This window comes from Chionomys nivalis, chromosome 11 (genome assembly GCF_950005125.1).
Source record: "Chionomys nivalis chromosome 11, mChiNiv1.1, whole genome shotgun sequence".
Taxonomy (NCBI): domain Eukaryota; kingdom Metazoa; phylum Chordata; class Mammalia; order Rodentia; family Cricetidae; genus Chionomys; species Chionomys nivalis.
The window spans coordinates 18,666,575-18,685,280 of NC_080096.1; the positions used below are offsets into that span (position 1 = coordinate 18,666,575).

At 49.5% G+C, this 18,706-nt stretch overlaps 1 protein-coding gene across 3 annotated transcripts in view; it reads left to right on the forward strand.

Moving 5' to 3' along the window:
* The window catches only part of Rps6ka1 (ribosomal protein S6 kinase A1), a 39,423-nt gene extending 27,783 nt beyond the window's left edge, over nt 1-11,640 (forward strand). For all 3 annotated transcript variants that reach the window (XM_057783776.1, XM_057783777.1, XM_057783775.1), the window contains 8 exons: nt 1,440-1,565; nt 1,767-1,856; nt 2,135-2,293; nt 8,146-8,307; nt 8,503-8,579; nt 8,695-8,812; nt 10,309-10,446; nt 10,784-11,640. In XM_057783776.1, the coding sequence (XP_057639759.1) occupies nt 1,440-1,565; nt 1,767-1,856; nt 2,135-2,293; nt 8,146-8,307; nt 8,503-8,579; nt 8,695-8,812; nt 10,309-10,446; nt 10,784-10,906 (993 nt within the window). In that variant the 3' untranslated portion in view covers nt 10,907-11,640. The remainder of the gene's footprint in view (nt 1-1,439; nt 1,566-1,766; nt 1,857-2,134; nt 2,294-8,145; nt 8,308-8,502; nt 8,580-8,694; nt 8,813-10,308; nt 10,447-10,783) is intronic.
* Nucleotides 11,641-18,706: the final 7,066 nt, after the last annotated feature.

Here is an 18,706-nt window from a genome sequence, read left to right on the forward strand (position 1 = left end):
TTTTAACGTACAGATGAAATACCCATATGCATAATATAAATAAATAAATCTTCAAAAACCACCTTGAGCCATGAGCTGAAGAAATGCCTCATTAATTAAGAGCACTTGTTGCTCTAGCAGTTCCCAGCGTCCTCATGCAGCTCACAACCATCTCTAACTCCAGTTTCAGGGAATCTGATGACCTCTTCTGGTACAGGCATCGATACAGGCATCCACCCACGCATAACATACATCCACATGCTTAAATTTAATAATGAATAAATCTTAACAGTATATATATATATATATATATATATATATATATATATATATATATGGTTTTTCAACATAGGGTAGCCCAGGTTGGCCTCAAACTCACAGAGATCCACCTGTCTCTGCCACCCAAGTGCTGGGATTAAAGGTGTGCACCATCACTACCTAGCTCAATATATTTATCTTTATATAAAGTATATACCAACCTTGAGACATGATGGTATAGACCCAGATACCCCAAGAACAGGGACCCATTACTTAAAGCTGCATTAAATGGAAGTCCTAAGATATAGTTGGGTTTTTATCCAGCTTAGATCTATGTAGGCTCTTAAAACCATGAACTTCTCAGTGTCTGGTTCTCCTGGTCTGCCCTCTTCCATTTTGTTTCGTGTATTGCTGTGTCCCCCATCTCCCCCGCTTGGGCTACCCTGTGACTGTACACCGCTGTGAGTGTGCCCCTGTGAGTATGCCCCTGTGACTATACACCGCAGTGCGTGTGCCCCTGTGACTGTACACCGTGGTGAGTGTGCCCCTGTGACTGTACACCACGGTGAGCGTGCCCCTGTGACTGTACACCGTGGTGAGTGTGCCCTTGTGACTGTACATCGTGGTGAGTGTGCCCCTGTGACTGTACACCACGGTGAGTGTGCCCCTGTGACTGTAGACCGCGGTGAGTGTGCCCTTGTGACTGTACACCACGGTGAGTGTGTCCTGTGACTGTACCCATGGTGAGTGTGCCCTGTGACTGTACACCACGGTGAGTGTGCCCTTGTGACGGTACACTGAGGTGAGTGTGCCCTGTGACTGTACACCACGGTGAGCGTGCCCCTGTGACTGTACACTGCCGTGAGTGTGCCATTGCAGAGAGTAGAAACTGAGGCTCAGGAAGGGACAGGTTCTTTTGTTTTACAAGACAGGGTTTTTTGGACTCTGTCCTGGAACTAGCTCTATAGACCAGGCTGGCCTCAAATTTAGAGGTCCTCCTGCCTCTGCCTCCCTAGTGCTGGGATTAAAGGCGTGCGCCACCACTGCCTGGCGGGGCAGGTTCTTGACTAAGGTCACAGCAGATAACACTTAGGCCTTTTGACTCTCCTTTCTCCATGCCATCTTTACTGAGGCAAGGCCTGATCTTAGGGATGACCCTGGACCGGGGCACCTGGGGTCAAGCTGACTCTTGTCTCCTACAGCAACTCCATGGGAAGAACTTAGTTTTCAGTGATGGCTACGTGGTAAAAGAGACCATCGGTGTGGGCTCCTATTCCGTGTGTAAGCGATGTGTCCACAAGGCCACCAACATGGAGTACGCTGTCAAGGTCGGCTTCCCAACCATATCTCTAAGGCTGCTGGGTTGGGGGTGAGGCCAGTGTACCCATGGCACTTTGATGGGAGGGTCTGTGGATTATAGCAGGCATGGGACTGATTCTCCCTGGCCCTATGGTATGGGCTTCATGGCAGAGAGAATCAGACCATGGGGCCTGTGCTCCTGACACTGCCATGTCTCCTGCTGTCTTCAGGTTATTGACAAGAGCAAGCGGGATCCATCAGAGGAGATCGAGATTCTACTGCGGTATGGACAGCACCCCAACATCATCACCCTGAAAGATGTGAGTGGGGAGGGGTCCTTGTTGGTGACATCAGGGCCCCTTTCCAGTGCTCATGAGAAGAGGCAGGGGTCCCTGAGCCCTCCCTTGCTGACTCGGGTGTTCCTGGAGCCCTCTTTAACCACCAGGGATGAGGCCAACACCCACTGCCCAGCAGTGGTGGCCCGGAAGGGTGGAGGCCCAGCAGGGTCACTGCAGTGTGGCAGAACCCAGCCCTAAGACTTCCTTGTCAGGAGACCTGGCAGCCGAGGGTCCCAGCCTGATGGCGATGTGTCTGGCAGGTGTATGATGATGGCAAACACGTGTACCTGGTGACAGAGCTGATGAGGGGCGGCGAGCTGCTGGATAAGATCCTGCGGCAGAAGTTCTTCTCGGAGCGGGAGGCCAGCTTCGTCCTGCATACCATCAGCAAGACCGTGGAGTATTTGCATTCCCAGGGGGTAAGTCTCGATGATGAGGGCAGAGTGTGAGAACTGGCTGCCTCAGGAGTGGCAGTCTCCAAATTGCCAGTCAGAGGGGACCAGGGGAGGGTAGGTGGAAGGAAGCGATGAGGCCAGGCTCAGGAACATTTGGCCAGCACCTGCTGTGTGTCGTTTGCCTTACTAAGGTTTAATTTAAGGGAAAGCTTCCTTTGTGGAATTCCATTTGGATTTCCATAAAGTCCTGAATTAGATGACCCTCGGCGGGTCAGAAGTCTGAGTGTAAGGTTGCTTCCCTGGGATCACACCACGGGTAGGGTAGGGGGACTAGAAGTTGAGGGGAAGAGTAGATTTTGTTTGGAAGGTGCAAGGGTCCCTGTGGGGAGCTTTGGGGCTTCAAAGAGGGAGAGGTTGATCCAAGTACTAAAGAAGAGGGAGTGGGTGGGGCCAAAGAGCAGGGTGTGGCCTTCTTTGTTGATTGATGCTGCCCTGGGTGAAAAGCTAAGTGGGAGGCTAAAGTTCCTCATAGTTGAGTCACTTTTCAGTTCTCTCTAGGTCATGGGATGCTTTGGGTTCTTCTGATCAGACAGTGAGAGGGTTAGGAGTGACGTCAGCCTGGGGTCACGTGCCTTTAATCCCAGCACTGAAGAGGCAGAGGCAGATGAATCTCTCTGACTTTGAGACCTGCCTGGTTTACCTATCCAAGTTGGGGGGGGGGCAGGGGGACACGACAGTGAATCAGACATGGCAGCCCGCCTTTAATCCCAGCACTTAAGAGGCCTAGCCAAGAGAAAAAGATCACCACAAATTGGCAGAGAGCCTAGGGTGTGTGCCACCACCCCCTCACATGTATACATGTATGTATATGTAAGATTGCATTTGTATAGGCGTGTATGTGGGCAGGTTTGCATACACACGTGTGCCTGAGTATGGAGGTCAGAGAGGTCACACTGCACTGTATGTTTTGAGGCAGGGTCTCTCACTGATCCAGAAGCCTGCTGACTTCAGGGTCCCTGTCTCCACTTCATAAGTGTTGCAGTTACAAGCAGCCTGCCAGATCTGCCGCGTGTTGACATGGGTTCTAAAGATCTGGACTCAGTTCCCATGTTTACATGGTATCCTCTTTTGTTTTCTGTTGCTGAAGTAAAACATGATGACCAAAAGCAACTTGGGGAGGAAAAAGATTTATTTTGGTTAGACTTCCAGCATTGAGGGAAGTCAAGGCAGAAATCTGGAGGCAGGAACCACAGAGGAGCAGTGCTTACTGATTTGTAGCTTGCTTGGCTTACCTTTATTATCATTATAACTAATTTATGTATATTTTATGTGGATATTTTGCCTACTAGCATATATGTGTCACATGCATTACCCCAGTGCCTAAAGAGGCCAGAAGAGGGCATTGGATCCCATGCAACTAAAATCATAGACAGTTGTTAGTTCCCTTGTGGGTGCTGGGAGTCAGACCTGGGTCCTCTGGAAGAGCAGCAGCTCTCTTAACCGCTGAGCCATCTCTCCAGCCCCAGTTTACTTGGTTTATATAACCCAGGACTGTAGGCCAAGACTGCTCTTTTGTTTCCCGGCTTCCCAGACCCAAAATAATTACACAGACACTTTATTAATCACAACACTGCTTAGCCAACAATTCAGGCATATTCCGAGCTAACACATCTTAAGTTAACCCATTTCTATTAATCTATGTATTGGCACATGGTTGTGGCTTACTGGTAAGGATCCGGCATCTGTCTCCTTCAGCAGCTACATGGCGTCTCCCTGACTCTGCTTACTTTCTCTCTATATCTCTTTCAGCTTGACTGTATTCTGCCCTGCTATAGGCCAAAGCAGCTTCTTTATTAACCATTGGTAATAAAACATTCACAGCATACAGAGGGGATTCTCCCATCACAGGACTGACTACCTGTGCAGAGGTGGTATTGCTGTCAAAGGAGATGGGCTCCCACATTCAAATCAGTCATAATCAAGAAAACGCCCCACATTGGGCGTTGGTGGTGCACACACCTTTAATCCCAGTACATGGGAGGCAGAGGCAGGCAGATCTCTGTGAGTTCGAGGCCAGCCTGGTCTACAGAGCAAGTTCCAGGACAGGCACCAAAGCTACAGAGAAACCCTGTCTCGAAAAACCAAAAAAGAAAAAGAAACTGCCCCACAGATTTGCTGCGGGCCTGTCTGATAGAGGCATTTTGGCATTTTCTCATTAAGATGACTGTGGTTTGTGTCGTGATGACAAAGAATTAACCAGCATGCGTGGCAAGTACTTAAAAATTTGTATGTGCAGCGGGGCGGTAGTGACGCATGCGCCTTTATTTACATAAAGTGTACAGCAATGTCATCTGCGGTGCAAGACTTTCCTATTGGTAAGCGACGTACATGTAAAAGAGATCAGTGTTTCCTCGGAACATCCCGGCTCTGAACCTGTCATTTCTTGGCAGCATCAATTGTGTTACTTTGTAATTCACGTCATGGCTGTGTTTCTGGTACACTGAAACTTGCTGCAGCTCCTCTAGCCCTTTGCAGTCCCGTGCCTCACCATTGGCATCCATTGCGTGTCCTGATGAGTGGGAGGAAGAGTCTTTTTTGTCCATGCTGAGGATCAAACCTAAGTCCTCATGTGTGCCAGGTACACACTGCCCTAAAGTCTTAATTCTACTTCACTTTCTTGCAGGAGTGGGAATAAGGCTTGGAAGGCCAACCAAGGTCTGAGATCTAAATGAATTATGTAGAAGGCTTAACTAGTTTTGTTGTTTTGTTGTTAGTTTGTATTTTGAGACAGGGTTTCTCTTAAGTAGCCCTGGCTGTCCTAGAACTCACTTAGTAGATCAGGCTGGCCTTGAACTCAGAGATGCACCTGCTGCTGCCTCAAGAGTGCTCCTTTAAAGGTGTGCGTTATCATGCCCTGCTTTTGTTTATTGTTTTGAGACAAGGTCTTGTAATATAACCTAGGCTAGCCTGAAACTTGCTATGTAGCCCAGGCTGATCCTGAATTCACTATTCAACCTCGCCAGGCTGGCCTGGAACTCATAGAGATCAACCTGCCTCATCCTCCCCAGGGATGGGATTATAGACATGAGTACCAAAATCCAGCAAGAGTACTTAACTATTACAGGCCACTGGCCTCCAAGAATTCCAGTTTTCTTTGTCCTTAACAGGCTGTCTATAGAGGAGGACTCTGGAAAGGGGGCTTATTGTGACATGGCCTCCAGGTCCATGTTTTATTGACTGGGATGGAAGTGGGTAGGGGTCATAATGTCCTCACGGGTGCACAGACTCAGGATCTCTTCTGCTCATGCCTAGGTGCCAATCACAGGACCTGGGCTGGTTATGTAGAACAGCTGGGCTCCCGTTTGTACCTATGCGCTGGCTCTTCTTTCGCAGGACGATCTGGTCGCTATGGGTTATGTTAGGCAATGGGGGCGGGGAGCAAGCTCGCTTGTCCTCTCAGTGTGACATTGTCCTTGACCCTGCATAGCATCCACAGACACAGCCTCCCCTGATTACTCAAGCCAGGCGGGAGCAACCCCACTTCCTCATTGGGAAGCCCTTGTCTTAATGGATTTATCCTCTCAGAGTCTTTGGATCGAGTATTTTGCTAGACTTGGAAAAATGGCAGCGTTTGATTATGTAGAACTTGCTAGGAGAATTCTTTCACACTTGTTTACTTAATTTCATACGTGTGTCACTGTGTGCGTGGGTGGAGGTTCGAGGACAACTTGTGGAAGTCACTGATCCCCTTTCAACATGTAGGGATCGAACTTGGGTCATCAGACTTGCCTGCACGTACCCTTACCAATGGAACCATCTCAGGGGCCCAGCATTCTTTTATAGGGGACTTTACCTCATAACCAAAGCTTTGGTTTGGTTGGCACGTGTCTTTTTAATGGTCATATTTGGAGTGGCTTTGTTTTCTTAAATGGTCAACACAAGCAGACTAATATTTAAGTGTGTCAGATCAAATAGTAAATATTTCCTTTTCCTGTTTCATTCTCAAGTTAATACTGGTTGAAGCTCCCCTGAAGGCTTTCTTCAGTGGTGGATAGAGTGCTTGTCTACTGTGTTTGAGGCCCTGAGTTCCGGTCACAGTACGTGGGGGGTGGGGCACACACGTGGTGGTACCTGCGTGTAACCCTAGCACTCAAGAGTCTGAGGCAAGAGGATCATGATTTTGAGGCCAGTCTGGGCTGCTATGTAACAAGCTACAGGCTAGCCTGAACTACATAACAAGACCTTGTCTCACAAAAACAAAGGTTTTGTGCCCGCAGGAGCAGTGTTTAGTCCGGTGTCTGGTTCTTTCGGGCCTGCCCAGCCTGCTGTGACTTTTGTGATGGTGTACACTGATGGCCAGTGGATACTATGGCACTTTTCCCAGCTGGGCCCCGCCCCCTCTGTGCCAGCCATGATGAGGCACGGTTCCCGTCAGACTTACTCATTTCTTAGGTTGCTAGGGCAGGGCAAGATCACAAACTTCCCTATCCCTGTTCCCCAAAAATGTTCTTTGTGCCACACTAACCTGAAAAGATCCTGCGACCATGGTCAGGGCTGAGTTCAAGTCCTGCCCTTGTTTCTCAGTTTTTCTCTCAGGGTCTGCTTCCTCCTGAAAAATGTTACCTACCCAGATACTGAGGTGTAATGAGTCATGACTGTGAAATGACATTTTTAAAAAGGCTTATGTGTCTGTGAGATTGTGTGTGTGTGTGCGTACCAACATGTGGGGGCCAGAAGAGGGTGTTACATATTCTTTGTTACTCCGTCTCTTCCTTTCAGGCAGGGTCTCTCCCTTTCCCTAGGGCTCAAATTTTCTTGGCTAGGTTGGAAGGCAGCCAGCTCTATCAATCCGCCTGTCTCTGCCAGCCCCATTTGGAAATGGGGTTACAGGCACAGCACACAGTTTCTTCTGTAGGTTCTGGGATCTAAAACCCTACTCTGGTCCTCACGATTGTTCTGCCAGGGTTGTGTTTTTGAGGGAAGGATGAAGTTCGAGGCAGGGTTTCTTTGTGTAGCTCTGGCTGTCCTGGAACTAGCTCTGTAGATCCACCTGTCTCTACCTCCTGAGTGCTGGGATTAAGCCATCTTTCTAGCTTGCTTCTGTTGGTTGGATGGTTGACTGTTTACAGGAAAGTGTATGTCAGGTTGACCTCTAACTAACTGTGTAGTCAAGAGTGATCATGCGTGCATGTGTGCATGCTGTGGCACATGCATGTGGCAGTCAGAAGACAACTTACGGGAGTAGATGCTCCATGTGGAATCTGATCACACTCAGGCATCACACTTGACAGTGCCATCTCACTGATCCCTTGACTCCCTCTGGCAACAGCAGAGTCTCAGGGCTGGTGATGGTGTTGGGGACAGGATTCCTGACAGGAGAGGGGCTGAGAGCGCCTGGGCCGAGCCAGCAGAGTTTGTTGGTGAAATAGAGAAGTACAGGGAAAGAAGAATCTTTTTAAAAAAGGAAGAAGAAAAGGGAAAAGGACCCCTACTGTAGGAAGGAGGGAGCTGCCCCAGAAGAGCGTGGAGGATGAGCATACTGAAGGGGGAGTTGTTAAGCAGGGCTTAGAGCCACAGGCATCTTCATGGAGATCTCAGCAAGGCAGCAGAGCGGGTGAGATGGTTCGTCAAGTAAAGGTGCCTGCTGCCAAGCCTGACAGCCGAGTTGACAGGACCCACAAGGTAGAGGAGAGAACTGACTCCAGGCCGTGCGCCCTGGCACCCCGCCACACCATCTTCAAAGGCGGTATACCGGCATAGGGTACTTCAACACTTTCCTCCCTCTCTTTGGGTCCCTGTGACTTTCCCAATTGTGACGTTGGCCTGGGTCACTGGTCCCTCCACCACCATATATTGACCCAGCCTTCTGCCCCTAGGTCGTCCATAGGGACCTCAAGCCCAGTAACATCCTGTATGTGGATGAGTCCGGGAACCCCGAGTGCCTGCGCATCTGTGACTTTGGCTTTGCCAAGCAGCTGCGGGCTGAGAACGGACTTCTCATGACGCCTTGCTACACAGCCAACTTTGTGGCTCCTGAGGTAATTGGAGGCAACAGGAGCGCTTGTGCCTGCTTTCAAAGGCCCCATGCTGTCTAGAACTGGTGTTCATGACCCTGACCCAAGGGAAGACCTATAGCCCACGGGTAGGACTGCTTCCTACCCTTCTGGGAACTGTTTCCGAATGCCCCTGAGTTTGACCACTTCCCTCACGCCTCACGCCCCACCCCCGGCCAGGTGCTGAAACGTCAGGGCTATGATGAAGGCTGTGACATTTGGAGCCTGGGCGTTCTGCTGTACACCATGCTGGCAGGGTGAGTGTGAATGCTGGTCCCGTGGCCCTGCCTCTGGGAACTGCTAACCCCCTAACCTACTCCCGGGACCAGGATGGAGGCCAGAGGCTAAAGCCGGGTTCGGGGACTTCTCTAGATACACTCCATTTGCCAATGGACCCAGCGACACCCCAGAGGAGATCCTCACCCGGATCGGCAGCGGGAAGTTTACCCTCAGTGGGGGAAACTGGAACACCGTCTCAGAGACAGCCAAGGTGAGTCTGAAGGACGAAGCCAGCCTGCTGACATCCGGGCTCTTGCACAGTTCACGGGTGGGTTTCCTGCAGCCTTCCCCATTTGTCTGGATGACGTCACTAACCCTTCCATGTTCTGGGCCCTACGGGATGCGGAGAGCTGCCCAACCCAATCTCTATGGAAAGTCGATGCGGTAGGCATTACAGACCTGCACATCGAGGTTGGTCTCTTTGGCCAGACGTGTGGGTACCTGCCCTTGCCCTGAGTGGTCCCTTCCCAAAGGAGACTGCGCTTGAACTCTCGGTATTGGGAAGTTTCTACCAAGAACCCCTGGCTAGATCAGGCTGAACCTGTCACGAACAGCACTGCCTACACCAGTGTTGGAGGCAGGTACTGTCCCCTGTTTCTGAGGGACACTGAGGCTCAGAAAGTTAAGTAACTGCCCAGGACACTCAAGCTCAGTAGAAGAGCCGAGTTTAGGGTTTTTAATTGTTTGAGGTTCTGTTGCTGTTTCAGGGTTGGGTTTGGTCTCATTGTGTAGTCTAGGCTATCCGGGAGCCAGGTCTGTAGACCAGGCTGGCGTTAAACTCACCCAGCTCCGTCCTCCTCTGCCTCCCCAGTACTGGGTTTAAAGGTGTGCCCCACCACCCCACACCTTATTTTTATTTTTAATTCTATGTGTGTGTGCGGGAATGCGCATTTGAGTACAGGTGCCCGCAGAGGCCAGAAGGCACAGGGCCCCCTGGAGCTGGGTTTATACCTGTTGTGAGCCTCCTAGCAAGAGGGCTGGGAACTGAACTCCAGGCCTTGAGGAGAGCGGTAAGCACTGAGCTTGTTTTGATTTTTACATCAAAGATGGTCTCTCCCAGGCCTTGCTGGCCTTCAAGCCTACTAGCTAAGGTTGACTTTGAACTCTTGATCTCCCTGGCTCTGCCTCCCAAGTGCTGGGATTGAATACCTAGCGTGCTTTTTCATGGATTTTTCTCTTTGTTTTTGTTCTTCATTGTACTGGGGACGGAGTCCAGCTCCTCGTGCATGCCAGCCAGGCAAACTCTTTCTCATCCCAGGAAGGGTTAGATTCGAACCTGTGTCTCCTTGACCACCCCCCGACCCCCGTCTTTAGGCAGGTTCCACCTTTTCACGTAACTTGCTGAAAGGGGAGGAGGAGAAAGATGTCAACCCACAATGCCTGCAGCAACAAAGATGGAAGAGAAAGTTTCCTGAGCTGTTGTTAGGGGAAGGCTTTGATTTCTCTGTGTATCTTTGGAGCCTTCCTAGAACTTGCTCCAAGCTGGCCTCAAACTCAGAGATCTGCCAGCCTCTGCCTCCCAAGTGCTGGGATTAAAGGGGTGTGCCACCACTGCCTGTTTGCAGGGGCATTTGTAAGGGCGCAGGCCAGAGGTGGCTGGGCACGATTGCCTTCCAGTCATTGGCGATCAGTGTGGCACTCGGTGGGGCACAGCTGTCTGCCTCCTCGGCGCCCCACCCATCGCCTCCCTGCCCACTGTGTCTCCAGGACTTGGTATCTAAGATGCTGCATGTGGACCCCCACCAGCGCCTCACAGCCAAGCAGGTCCTGCAACACCCGTGGATCACCCAGAAAGACAAGCTGCCCCAGAGCCAGTTGTCCCACCAAGACCTGCAGCTTGTGAAGGTGGCCATGAGGGCCTGGGGCTATTGAATGTGGGGGTGGGGGGGTCTCAGCCCAGGGGGGTATAGCAAGGACTGAAGCGGCAGAGCCAGGCAGTTCTGTCTGTGCCCGAAACCAGATGAGCCAAAAGACATAGCCCTGCCCCCAGGGGATCCCAGACTTATATGCAATAGTGTCATTGTATTCTTGTGTTCCAGGGAAAACCAGTGGCCATAAACTGCCACCAAGGCTAGGGACAGTGGGCTGGGTGGACAGTGGGAGGGGCGGGCCACACCCTGGGGTTCATGTGTTTTGTCTGTCTGCTGTCCCTCATGGTTTGCTCTCCTACCCTCTCTCCTAGGGAGCCATGGCAGCTACCTACTCTGCACTCAATAGCACCAAACCCACTCCCCAGCTGAAGCCGATTGAGTCATCTATCCTGGCCCAGCGGCGGGTGAGGAAGCTGCCATCCACCACTCTGTGAACCACACTGCAGACAAACTCCTTGGAGGCAGAGTCCTTCCCAGAGGGAACGGGCCTGAGTCGCAGGACCAAGTGGAGTGGAGTCCTAAGGGCCCGGGAAGTAGCCAGCCCAGATCACCCAAGTGACGGTGTGAAGTGCCTTCCTCCCTAGCACGGACTCCTCTGGGCTCAGGCTCTGTGTGTGAGATCCATTCACTGTACAAACTGTTTTCTAAGGGAGAAAAAAAAATGGCATAATCTACCATGGATTTTTACAAGATCCATTTGCCTTTCTGGCCATTGCAGTCCCGGGAGGAGCAGAGTCACATAGAGACCGTGATCAGCTTTGGGGGCGTCCCCTAAGCGCCCCTCTGTTGGCCGTGGAGCCATCTGCACACACCTCCAAGCAGCCCAGTGTTGCCTCTCAGAGTCGCCCACTGGCTATTCAGCAGAAACTGGTCCCCGCCTCTCCGTTCTGTTCTGGAGTTCCAGAACCACTTTCCGCGAGGACGCCGCCCTGTTAGCTCCAGGCACCAGCATCCGCATCGCCCTTCCACAGTGACCCCTGCAGTCGGGTCGGACAGCCCCGTGGAGAGGAGGCAGAGAGCACTTTTTGGGCAGACTCCTCCTGTCTGCCACTGGACAGAGGAGACCAGGGAGTGGGCCACAGGGGACGAGGGCTTTTTCATTTCCTCAGCTGGTAACTCAGGGTTCATCTGTCCAAGGCCTTTCTAATAAACTTACAATCCAGTCGAAGCATGTCTCTTCTCTTTCTCATATTCCAGGACTTTGGCGGGGACAGGAAACCGGCTAGGGACAGTTTAGCCCTCCTGCTTGGAACACACTTCATTTGAGGAGCGTGTGAGACTCCCTCTGGTTCCATCCATATGCTCCTACCAGGGGACTCCACCACAGTATGGATAAACACAATGACAGTAACATCCTTGACAAATGCTGACCCAGTGGCTAGCCCTAAGGTGTCTGTCCCTCCCTTTGTGCTGAGAGTCCGACCCCAGGGCCCCATACACTTAACCAGCCCTGTCAGGCAAATCTCCGTTTTATAGAGGGAAGACAGGCTCAGAGAGGGGCTTGCATTTTCTCATGCAGCCATGTGGAAAGCAAAGCCTTAGGTCTTACTCCATAGCAGGCAGATGGACAGATAACCCGAGGTCGCCTACTGACAGGACCTGCAGAGGACTGAGTGGGGCCGGGAGGGAGACCCCTGTAGAGGACGAGCGACCCAGAAGCTGAGACCCGGAGGATAAGGAGCAGCGGGGACAGGGCAGACCCAGAAAGGGACCCAGGGCTAGTTAGAGGCCGGAGCTAGGGAAACGGCTCAGCCGGTCCAGTGAGAGGGCTAGGACACTCCTCAGCCGGAGCTGGGCAGGGGTGGGCCATGCTTGAGCATCTGACGTAGGCCAGTAGTTCTCAACCTCGTACTTCGACCCTTTAATACCGTTCCTCACGCTGTGGGGACCCCAACCATAAAATTATTTTTGTTGCCACTTCATAACTGTAATCTTGGGGCTAGAGAGATGGCTCAGAGGTTAAGAGCATTGCCTGCTCTTCCAAAGGTCCTGAGTTCAATTCCCAGCAACCACATGGTGGCTCACACCATCTGTAATGGGGTCTGGTGCCCTCTTCTGGCCTGCAGGCATACACACAGAATATTGTATACATAATAAATAAATATATAAAAAAGAAATCATAACTGTAATCTTGCTACTGTTATGAATTGTAAATATTTGTTTCCCAGTGGTCACATGCAACCCTGTGAAAGGTTCATTCCACTCCAAGGGGTCATGTGAGAAGCACTTAGGGGCTAGGAATGTCCTGACACCATATAAAAAAGACATAATAACATGGTCTATCTCTCTCCCCAGCACCTTCCTAGTATAGCCCCGGCTGGCCTCAAACACTGTATTTCAGCCTCAGCCTCCTAAGAGGAAGTGGGGAGTCACTGACCTGTTTTTACGGTGCTGTAGATGAAGCCACCTGGAAAATGATAAGCATGGACACTATCCCTGAGTGATTTATACTTTCTTTTTTTTTTTTTTTTTTTTGGTTATTCAAGACAGAGTTTCTCTGTAGCCCTGGCTGTCCTGGAACTTGCTCTGTAGACCAGGCTAGCCATGAACACACAGAGATCTGCCTGCCTCTCCAGAGTGGTAGGATTAAAGATTAAAGATGTGTGTCACCACCTACCAGCAATTTATACTTTTATTATGGATATTCTGCCTGCATGTTCACCTAGACGCCAGAAGAGGGCACCAGATCTCATTACAGATGGTTGTGAGCCACCATGTGGTTGCTGGGAATAGAATTCAGGTCCTCTGGAAGAATGCTCTTATCCTCTGAGCCACCTCTCCAGCCTTCCAATTTATACTTTTGGAAATCACTGGCAGGAAGGAAAAACAGCGGTGGCTTGAGCAGGCTGGTGGGAGGGAGTTTATAGCCAAGACATGCCTTGGAGGTAATTGTTGGAGAATGAGAGATTCAACAATATCTCCTCAGAGCCAGTGAAACGCCCCTTTGGGTAAAAGTGCTTGCCATGCAAGTCTGACAATCTGAGATCAAGTCCCAGAAGCCACAGGAAAGAAACCCTGACCCCAGCAGGTTGTCCTAACCTTCACCTGTGTGCTGTGTTCTGTGCACCCACGTGCGCATACATACATCAGACACAATCAAATAATTAAAAAATCTGAGCTGGTTGTGTTAGCACAGATTTGTAACCCCAAGCTTGAGAGGTGGAGGCTGGAGGGTCGGGACTTCGAGGTCTTTTTTTTTTTTTGGTTTTTCGAGACAGGGTTTCTCTGTGGCTTTGGAGCCTGTCCTGGAACTAGCTCTTGTAGACCAGGCTGGCCTCGAACTCACAGAGATCCACCTGCCTCTGCCTCCCAAGTGCTGGAATTAAAGGTGTGTGCCACTACTACCCAGGTAAATAATTTTTTTTAAAGAAAAGAAAGTTCAGCCGGGCGGTGGTGGCGCACGCCTTTAATCCCAGCACTCGGGAGGCAGAGGCAGGCGGATCTCTGTGAGTTCGAGGCCAGCCTGGTCTACAAGAGCTAGTTCCAAAGCTACAGAGAAACCCTGTCTCGAAAAAAAAAAAAAAAAAGAAAAGAAAAGAAAGTTCTTTTCCTTGGCAACTAACAGACGACAAATAGGAGATTGGGAAGTTTCCTAACGATCAGGAAATAGAGGCCATCTTTCCGCTCTACAATCTGGGCTCTGCGGAAGCCCTCCCTGCAGGAGGTTCTACAGCTGCCTGCCACCCTTCGTGCCTGCCCACCCTGTGAAGGCAATCATGCCCGCTGTTTCTCCTGCTTCACACCTCACCCTACCCACAGAGCTGGGCAGTGCCGGCACACATTGCCTGTTGCTGCCAGAAGGCGCTGGCCCGCCTGTCCTGTGTCCTGAGCACTCCTAGGACCAGCCTCGCACAGTTCAACACAATGCCCAGCAAAATCCTTCACAGACCTCGAAAGAACGGTACTCAACTTCATATGGAAAAGCAAAAATCCCAGGATAGCCAAAACAATCCTGGGCAATAAAAGAACTTCTGGAGGCATCACAATCCCTGACTTCAAACTCTACTACAGAGCTACAGTACTGAAAACAGCCTGGTACTGGCATAAAACAATGGAACCGAACAGAAGACCCGGATATCAATCCACACATTTTCTAACACCTGATCTTTGATAAAGAAGCAAAAAATATCAAATGGAAAAAAGAAAGCATATTTAACAAGTGGTGCTGGCATAACTGGATATCAACATGTAGAAGAATGAAAATAGACCCATGTCTGTCACCATGCATAAAACTCAAGTCCAAATGAATCAAAGATCTCAACATAAAGCCAGCCACGCTGAACCTTATAGAAGAGAAAGTGGGAAGTACACTTGAAAGCATTGGCACAGGGAACCACTTCCTAAATATAACCCCACAGACACTGAGAGAAACAATTAATAAATAGGACCTCCTGAAACTGAAAAGCTTCTGTAAAGCAAAGGACACAGTCAACAAGACAAAACAACAGCCTACAGAATGGGAAAAGATCTTCACTAACCCCACATCAGACAGAGGTTTGATCTCCAAAATATACAAAGAACTCAAGAAGCCGGGCGGTGGTGGCGCACGCCTTTAATCCCAGCACTCGGGAGGCAGAGGCAGGCGGATCTCTGTGAGTTCGAGGCCAGCCTGGTCTACAAGAGCTAGTTCCAGGACAGGCTCCAAAAACCACAGAGAAACCCTGTCTCGAAAAACCAAAAAAAAAAAAAAAAAAAAAAAAAAAAAAGAACTCAAGAAATTGGACACCAAAAGATCATATAATCCAATAAAAAAAAAAAAATGGGGCCGGGCGATGATGGTGCACGCCTTTAATCCCAGCACTCGGGAGGCAGAGGCAGGCGGATCTCTGTGTGAGTTCGAGACCAGCCTGGTCTACAGAGCTAGTTCCAGGACAGGCTCCAAAGCCACAGAGAAACCCTGTCTCGAAAAAAACAAAACAAAACAAAAAAAAAAAAAAAAAAATTGGAGTACAAACCTAAACAGAGAACTCTCAACAGAGGAATCTAAAATGGCTGAAAGACACTTAAGGAAATGTTCAACATCCTTAGTCATCAGAGAAATGCAAATCAAAACAACTCTGAGATTCCATCTTACACCTGTAAGAATGGCCAAGATAAAAAATACTGATAACAACTTATGCTGGAGAGGTTGTGGGGTAAAGGGAACACTTCCGCATTGCTGGTGGGAATGCAGGCTGGTACAGCCTCTTTGGATGTCAGTGTGGTGATTTCTCAGAAAATTAGGAAACAACCTTCCTCAAGACCCAGTAATACCACTTTTGGGTATATATCCAAAGGATGCTCAATCGTGCCACAAGGACATGTGCTCAACTATGTTCATAGCAGCTTTGTTTGTCATAGCCAGAACCTGGAAACAACCTAAATGCCCCTCGATTCCTTATCGAAGAATGAATAAGGAAAATGTGGTACATTTCCACAATGGAGTACTACACAGCAGAAAAAATAATGACAGCTTGAATTTTGCAGGAAAATGGATGGAGCTAGAAAATATTATTTTGAGTGAGGTAACACAGACACAGAAAGACAATTATCACATGTACTCACTCATTGGTGGTTTTTAAACATAAAGCAAAGAAAGCCAGCCTACAAACCACAATCCCAGAGAACTTAGACAACAATGAGAGACTTACATAGATCTAATCTACATGGGAAGTAGAAAGTAGAAAAAGACAAGATCTCCTGAGTAAATTGGGAGCATGGGAGCCTTGGGGGAGGGTTGAAGTGGGGAGGGGAGAGGCAGGGAGGGGAGCAGAGAAAAATGTAGAGCTCAATAAATATTAAAAAAAAAAAAAAAAGCCGGGCAGTGGTGGCGCACGCCTTTAATCCCAGCACTCGGGAGGTAGAGGCAGGTGGATCTCTGTGAGTTCGAGGCCAGCCTGGTCTACAAGAGCTAGTTCCAGGACAGGAACCAAAAGCTACAGAGAAACCCTGTCTCAAAAAATCAAAAATAAAAAAAAAATAAAAATAAAAAAAAAGAAAGAAAAAAAAAGGACAGACCTTGCCTTTGGACTTCATAGGATACCTGGCCCTGGATGGAGTCCACAAAGCAGAGGATCTGTGTCGGGCCATGGATTGACCTCAGATAAAGACAGTTGTATTCCTGAGGGGGTGATACTCTGAAGAAGGACTCCCACCCCCTGGTACCTGCCACAGATTAGTGAGAAGCAAGCTGCAGGGACGCACCCTGGAGGACACGCCCTGGGTCATGGCAGAGGAAGACAAAGGTGTGCACAGACCTGGATCTCCAGTTTGAAAGGGTTGTTTTTCCCCCAAGGACTGGATGAAAGCACCTGGGGTTCTTTTTCATGATTCCCAAACAACAAAAAGAACTCATTTTCCAGGGAAAAAAGAAAAAAGAAAATAGAGGCTCGGCAGTGGTGGTGCATGCCTTTATTCCTAGCACTCAGGAGGTAGAGGCAGGCGGATCTCTGAGTTCGAGACCGGCCTGGTCTATAGAGCTAGTTCTAGGACAGCCAGAGCTACACAAAGAAACCCTGTCTCGAAAAACCAAAAATAGGTAGGTAGGTAGATATATAGCCTGGGCCACACACACTGGGGATGGTTTGGCAAAGTCAAGGAGGTTCCTGTTCTCACAGAAGGATGTCGGGAAGCACTGTCACGTTCCCTTCGGATCAGATATTCATTCTCATACAGTATATACTATTAAAGGTTTATTTATTTATGTGTACAGGTACTTGCATCTGCATGTACATCTGCACACCAGAAGGAGGCACTGGAATTCATGAGACTGCAGTTATAGATGGTTGTGAGCACTGAGAATTGAACTCAGGACCTATGGAAGATCAACCAAGTGCTCTTAACCCTGAGCTATCTCTCCAGCCTCTGGAGACTCATTCACAATTGCTGTCCTGCACATCAGGATCTCTGGGCATCTTTTTTTGTTTGTTTTGGTTTTTCAAGACAGGGTTTCTCTGTAGCTTTGGAACCTGTCCTGGAACTCCCTTTGTAGACCAGGCTGGCCTCGAAATCACAGAGATCCGCCTGCCTCTGCCTCCCGAGTGCTGGGATTAAAGGCATGTGCCACCACTGCCCAGCTTTTTCTTTCTTTTTTAAAAGGTGTATATAGGATGGAGAGATGGCTCAGTGGTTAAGAGCACTGTTTTTCCAGAGGACCCGGGTTCGATTCCCAGCACCCATATGGCAGCTCACAACTGTCTTTAAGTCCAAGCTCTGTCAGTTTCACATAGATACAAGTAGGACACCAATGCAAATAAAATAAATGATTAAAAGGTGTACATGTATGTGCCCTCACTGGTTTGTATGCACACGTGTGTGCAGGTACCTATGGAGGGCGCTGGAGTTACAGTTTCCAGTCGCCTGATGTGGATCCTGGAATCCAAACTCAGGCCCTCCGGAAGAGCTGCAGAACGTGCTCTAAACTGCTGAGTCATCTCTCCTGCCCCATGGACCCTGAGGCCTTCTTGCGTTTTGCTTTCCAGGAATGCCTCTCAGAAACAGTCCCCATCAAAGGAAGGCCTGGCTTCCTGCCCGTGCCAAACATCCACACATGCGGGACCTCGACACATACATTTCAACCCTTCACTCAGTCAGCTCTGTAGCGGCGGGTCTGTGGCTTGGCCATTTGCTGAAGAACTGTCGGCGGTGTGATCCACCAAGCCCCACCTCCCACCAGGCAGGGCACTGATGCCCCACTCATGGCTGAAGCAATCGCAGAGGGCTGAGGTGGTTCGGTTGGTAGAGAGCTTGTGTTGCGTTCATCATCACTAGGTTCCATCTCCGACACCGTGGAAAACCAACTGTGGTCATTTCACCCATAAACCCAACACTCTGGAAGTAAAGGTAGGAGGACCAGGGTTCAAGGTCATCCTAAGCCATATAGAAAATTTGAGGGCAGCCTGACTCATAAAGAGAAAAAAATCCAGATAGTCTCATGAGGTAGGTATTTTTGATGTTAGAAGGAAACTGAGGTTAACTGAGGCAGCTTACCCAGTGTCCAAGCAAGGAAGTGGCTATGTTACTTTTTTTTAAAACATTATGTGTGTACCTTTATGTGTGTGGGCACACATGCCATAGCAACTAAGTGGAGGTCAGAGGGCATCACACAGACATTGGCTCTCTCGTGGTATGTGGTTCTGGGAACCGAATTCAGGCCATTAGGCTTGGTGGCAAGGACCTTTATTTGCTGAACCATCTCGTCAGCCCCATTTTTTGTTTTGTTTTTGAGAAAGAGAATATTTCCTCTTGTCAGGAAG